We start from the raw sequence: 6,711 nt of genomic DNA on the forward strand, positions 1-6,711 counted from the left end.
TTCCTAAAATAGATTTAAAAAAAAAAAAAAATATATAACATTTTTCCGGCTAACTGTAGTGGGTAAAAGTACAGAATACCACAACAGTGACACCCATTTGGACCAAACATGATTACCCTGGATGTGGTGGGTAAGATCATCTTCATGCCAACAGACATCTTGGTGAAAGATGATTAAATGTAATGTATCATTGCAACCACCAGAGGAGTAAAATACACAAACTGCCTATGATGAAACATTCAAATCAAACCATTTTATCGGCAGGACAATGTCATCATGTGACTACAGGAGCAGTATTGCTAATGTGTTCACAGTAAATAACCACAGATTGAAAAAAATACGTAAAAGTTAGTGTAATGGCATATAATATCATGCACTATACTTATGCTATGTAAATCACAGTAACTAACTAAAGATGTTTTATAGTAGGTTTATTGGAGATTTTATGGTATTTATCTAAAAAATACAGCAAAGGTTATCAGTGAAGAGAAAAGTCTCATTTAATATGTGCAATTTAAACTTCTGAGGATTGTAAAGACGACAAGTTATCTGAACAAAATATTAATAATCAGCAACTTCTCTTGTTTTCTTAAGTTTCAGACTCAAAACTAATGAAATTAGGCATATAGGTTGTGGTGATTTTTTTAAATTTTTTTTAAACTTTTCTATTTTTACAGTGTAGCAATATTTTCCCTGTATGTATATCCAGTTATAAACATAGTTGATAAACAAGGGGATTAATGATGTCCTATATTTCACATGTTACTATGTTATGATTATATTAATGTATGTTACAATATTTGTTTTATATTTCTAGACCCTAACAAACATATTTGAAAAATGTACTAAAAGTGTAAATTCAACAGTTTGTCATTTTCTTTATTGTTGTTTGATCTTTTTTATAGATAAGTGTTAAGACCTCTTATATACAGTCTATGGTTAAGACCCAATTTCTGTTGAAGGATTGAAGGTGTCTTCTCTGATATGTGGGATGATACATCTAAGATGTTTATAGCTATGTATGTTTTGATATTTGTGATTGATGTATTATTTTTCAAGTATGTCCCTCATGTGTTCCTGCTCCTTTCTATGTACTTTATGGAAATATGAATTGTTTTGGGATGTTGATCACCCTGGGCAGGTGTGTATGGTTAACTACACCTGTCAGCCTGTTGGTGTGCATGATGTATAAATATGGGTGTGTTTTTCATTTTAAGAAACAGTCTGACCTGACATCATTACATTTTTGTGGAGTGAGCAGGTGCTATGATTATTATAATAAAAAGTAGGCCGTTTCCTGAAGCAAATCTTATAAGTGTGCTTTTTACCTCATTAACAGTAAATGCTTCACTCTATGGAGCCGCATTTCATTCAAAATTAAATGAATAAATAAGTTAATTATTATGAAATAGTAATCCATTATTATGAAATATTATCTATTATAATTCATTATCGGTCCCGACCTCAAAATCCAACATGGCTTAGTTGTATTAATATTCTGTTTAGCCTATTAGCAGTTTTGACTTATTTGTGTCTCATTAAATCAGTCGTACACACCACACCGTCCAACTTCTATCTGTGGACATGTTGCTACGATGTTTGTATGAACGAAATACAGCAAAATGCATTTCTATCAACAGGTATTGCTATCAGTAGCTAACCTGGCTACAACTGGTTTTCTGACTTCTAAACTGGAATGAATCAAACTCAGCTGTGATGTTAATCCCAGCCCTGACTTCTTACTTCCAAGGTAAATGGAACACAGCATATTTGTCCATTATTATGAAATATTTATCCATTATTATGAAATATTTATCCATTAGGGTGGATCAGGGTCATGTGGGACACTTTTTGCAATTCTGACTTGTTCACCATATTTTCATATGAATCCACTACATTATATCAACAACTTGTATCATTATGAAATCCCTGAGATGTTTTCTTGTAAATTCAGAGGACAACGTTTAGATGTTGTACTCAACTAAAATTGCACATATAATATGTCCCGTTGTGCCAAATCGTTTCAGAATTTGCACGCTTAAAACTAGTTTTTAGGCTTAGAAATACTTTGTTATATACAAAGCAGCCTTATCTGCCAAACCATTGTGAAATGTGCATATCCATATTTGGTCATTTAATTTAGCAGGCCTACAATTTTTATTTTATTTTATTTATTTGTTTTGGTCTTTCTTCGTTGAATAGGTAAAAAAAACAAGCAGCCTGTTCACATGTGTAATGTTAAACAATATAACTTGCACAGTACACATATACTAGTTACATTTAAAATGATTCAATAGAAAAATAGATAAATGCACTGGAGCGTATTTGTCCCACATTAGTCAATGTCCCACATTACTGTAATCCATCCTATTATAAAATATAATCATCATAATTTAATCTTCATTCTTTCCACAATAAAATTGTTTATTGTATAATAGTTTATTCTTTTATTCTATAATAATAAACGTATTTATGAATGTCATTTTGAAATTCAATACTTAACAGCAGAGTCAAATCAGTGACATAAAAAAAACCCTCTTGCTGCCTCGTGTCGGATGACGTCACACCACGTCCGCCTGCCCTTTTCTCTCCGTGCGCGAGCTCGACAGTCCAAAGTATAAAGTAGCGCGAGCGCAGTAACTGGGGGGGGAAAAAAAGTATAGGACACACATAGGAGGAGCACACATATATACACCACACACACACACATACACACACACACACACATGCAGACACATATCTAGCAGTAGCACGGAACACAGGCCGGAGTGTGTACATGTACATACGTCTTTTACAACTTAATTAAGGAGTAAATCACCCAAAATGGAGTGGGAGTTATGTATTTAAAGCGCAGAGGACTTGAAATGGGCGGTCTGCTGGTGCTGTTGCTGCTTTGGAATTGCCTGCTGTCGGCGGTTGACGGTAGGTTGACTTTTTTTTTTTGTTCACAACATGGATCCTTTTGGGAACAAGGAGTGTGGAGCTACCGGGATGAATCAGAAGAAGAAGAAACACTGTTAGTTCAGGCGCGATGCTCTAGCTTGTTATGTGGAAGCTTGTGAGTAACGCTCCAACACAGTCAGACCTACTGGAACACTAGCTGTGATCCCGTGTCTGAAAGTTGAGCTTTTTTTTTTTTTTTTTTATATCCCAAGGGTACAACAACACACTTAAGTTGCATTTGGAAGTGTCGAAACTTTGCATTGCTGCTTGCGACACAAGCGGAAGGATAACCGAGCTTGTATCTCTACGGTCCCTCTCTACGCTTTGTGCCGCCGGGGGGGTTTACTTTCTGAGTTCATGTATCGGAGCAGTAAGTTAGTTTGAAGCCAGCCTCGGCTATTTTTCTCGGGCCTCGGCAGCTCCAGCCATTCCTGCTCGGTGTCGGGTGTCAGGTAGACTTTAAGCTTTAATAGTGAAAAAGAAGCCGAGAGTGTTTATTTGGGGGAAAAGAAAAAGTGCTACAGACTCGTTATAGATGATGTTTTCCTCTCTGTGGTATCAATCTCTTTTGTAAGCCTTACTTTCTGCGGTCTTACTGTTTAAGTTAATCGTTGAAGCTTCCCAGTGAGGGGCGGAGCTTAGCCTGCTCTCATATGGATGCGAGGCATTATGTTGGTTGTTCAGGGGGCCAGCCTTTATGTGTGTGTGCCTGCATCTTAAACCTACAGCTTGATATTCGGTGAGGTGGTGCCAGCCCTTGTGTAGCCCACCAGCACACTTCCTCTTGAGCGTGTGTGCGTGTGTGCGTGTGTGTGTGTGTGAGCTGACTGAGCGCTCCATTCACTGATGCTGCTATTAAGCACAAAATCCACATCCACTGATCACAATCTATCATCTTCATCAAAGATGGAGCATGCTCCCCCCCCCCTCCCCCCCCCCATTTAAACAGCATCTCTGCACCTAACTGTCAGTATGATCTGGATAGGAGCTGTTATAACGGTGCACATCACTAGTTTGCATAGAAAAAGCCCGGCTCACACGACCACCGTGCTAGTCTTCGTGAGCCGAGGTTACATCCTCACTCCTGGTTCTAGCTGGGCTTGTCGGTTTGACCGGCCTGCCCTGTATTTTTTTATCTACAAGATTTTTTCTTTGTCTGCTTCCTTATTGTGTCTTTCAGTATCGATAAAGCAGACAAACACGGCACTTCATCTAGTTTATAGTCTCAAAGGTCACACTAACTCATGTCAGACGTTGTACCCGGTTTAATTCTTAAGAGATAAAACTGATCATAATCTCCGCTTTCGCTCATGATTTATGAGCTGTTATTCACAGTACGTGTAGAGTGTAGCTTCACAATAGACACAGTCGTGTACAAAATGCACCTTTTTATAATAATAAAAAAGAATAACTTCATTTATATGGCACTTTTCAAAATGAAAAATGTAGAAAAGGAACACATAGAAAGAGCAAAATGTACTGCTCTGATGAGGAAAACAAGCATCACATGATAAAAAGTAAAGGCACACAGTAAGATCATAAAACAGTCAAACCAACAATAGACATAAAAAATAATGAGTAATACATTCAGTTCAACTATAACAAGGCCTTTGCATGAAAGTGAGACTGAAGAAGTGATTTGAATGAGGCAGTAAGATCAACAGTTCTCCTTGGTAAAGTCCCTGTCCCTCTCAGTCAAGTCCTGGTCCTCCTTGGTAAAGTCCCTGTCCCTCTCAGTCAAGTCCTGGTCCTCCTTGGTAAAGTCCCTGTCCCCCTCAGTCAAGTCCTGGTCCTCCTTGGTAAAGTCCCTGTCCCTCTCAGTCAAGTCCTGGTCCTCCTTGGTAAAGTCCCTGTCCCTCTCAGTCAAGTCCTGGTTTTCCTTGGTAAAGTCCCTGTCCCCCTCAGTCAAGTCCTGGTCCTCCTTGGAGCTCTGTAGGTATCAGATATGACAGTAATGCAACTATTCAGGCTTGTGTAAAACTGATGTTATCTGTGTGCTTACAACATTATCATAATTGATAAATAACACAGGCAAATAGTATTTATTCAACTTAAAGTAACTTTTACTCGAGCCAAGCTTCGTCTCTCATTTCAATACTCAGAATATGAACTATTTACACTTTCAAAGATTTACTAATAACAATAGCAGCTTTCCAGCCTCTGCCCTCACTTCAGAACCAATCAGCATGCTCACATTGAACTGTGATGTCAGTAGAATACAGACAGTGGTTCGTGTGTATAAGCCTGACATTACACACACTGCTGCACTGAAAGAAGAAGAAGAAGAAGGAGGAGAAGAATGATGATGTGCTAAGTTTGGCATTGAGTTGACCACTTGTACACACACTTCACACCCACTGGCCAAAAACACCAAGGTAGTGTGAGTACACCACCGGGCAAACATCACAGATCTGTGTATGTGTGTGAGTGTGTGTGTGTGCTGACAGACTGCTGTATGACTGTAAATAGTTAGATTCGAGCTCTGTGGAAAGCGTGATGGAGCCTGATGGAGGTGGTGAATGAAGAAAGATGAACACTCGAAGCTTTAAAGAGCCGCTCCACTTCTTTAAAGATGAAACTTGAAGGAATGATGCGTGTCATCGATCATCTAAAGAAAGCCTGTGTTGTTCACGGGGAGGGAACGCTTTATTCAACTCAACTCTAATATTATCTGCACATTTCATACTCATACTTCATACACTGAGCACAGAGATGTGTCAGTGAAGAGGCCTTTTTTTTTTTTTACTGAGGGTCCATTGTTAAATATGAAGATAACAGCACACATATTCAGATATTTTTTATAGTGTTAAACCACTTTAAAGTCATAGTTGTGTAAGAAGAAAAAAGTTATGTAAAAATTAAAAAAAAGAGAGCCAGAGAGAGAAGTTATAAAGCTGTCCAAGCATCCGCCAAGCACTTCACACACAAGCCTTTCTCCACCGCTCTGTGTGTGTGTGTGTGTGTGTGTGTGTGCGTGTTTGTGTGCGCGTGTGCGGTTTGGAGGCATTTCTTAAGTGTTGCTCATTGTCTCGATTCGGCGTCAGGACAAAAGCGCCACGCTAAGAAAATGGAATAAAATTCAAATATTTATCTTCTTAACAGAACTGTGTACTTGAGCATGATTTGCTGGCCACTCGAAGGCAAAAGCAAACATCTTTGTTTTTGGCCCAATTTCTATCTGTAGAACATTTATCAGTGCTGTAGTTTACTCTGTGGTTTGAATTATTGATCATTATTGGTGTATGGATGAATCACTGTGGAGCCATTGACCTGGACATGACACAGCGTTGCTAAGAGCTTTCTAGCAGTTCTCACTATGATCATATCTAGTGAGACCCAACAGAAAAAGCATCAGATATTAATATTACTTCTGATGCATTATCAGCTTTGCAGCCTCCTCACGCTAAGCTATCAAATGTTAGTCATGAAAAAAACCTCTTCAGACTGTGTACTATCAAACATGCTTTGACAGATCCACTTAGATCCACTTTTGGCCAGATTGGAAGATCTTCATCAGCAGATGACGTTTGCGAATATTGTTCAAATCTATGAGGGTGGTCATCCTGTTACGAAGGACAAGGATCCACGTCTAGATGTAACTTAACTGTGTGACACACTGCTATGAGTAATGCATGTATCTCATTGTGAATCAGCTCACAGGTGATGCTCCATTTTCAGCTTTTCATCTAGTTTGGTAAACAGACAGAGATCAGTTTAACAGTAATGGATGGAAGACTTGACTAAGACTTGAACTATGTTGAACAGTCA

General features: G+C 38.5%; 1 protein-coding gene across 1 annotated transcript in view; it reads left to right on the forward strand.

The window, feature by feature from the left end:
- Positions 1-2,658: 2,658 nt before the first annotated feature.
- lrp5 (low density lipoprotein receptor-related protein 5) overlaps positions 2,659-6,711 on the forward strand; it is a 73,028-nt gene continuing 68,975 nt past the window's right edge. The window contains exon 1 of the mRNA XM_062420235.1: positions 2,659-2,922. Coding sequence (XP_062276219.1) covers positions 2,838-2,922 — 85 coding nt within the window. The 5' untranslated portion in view covers positions 2,659-2,837. The remainder of the gene's footprint in view (positions 2,923-6,711) is intronic.

Source organism: Scomber scombrus, chromosome 6 (genome assembly GCF_963691925.1).
Source record: "Scomber scombrus chromosome 6, fScoSco1.1, whole genome shotgun sequence".
NCBI classification, from domain to species: Eukaryota; Metazoa; Chordata; class Actinopteri; order Scombriformes; family Scombridae; genus Scomber; species Scomber scombrus.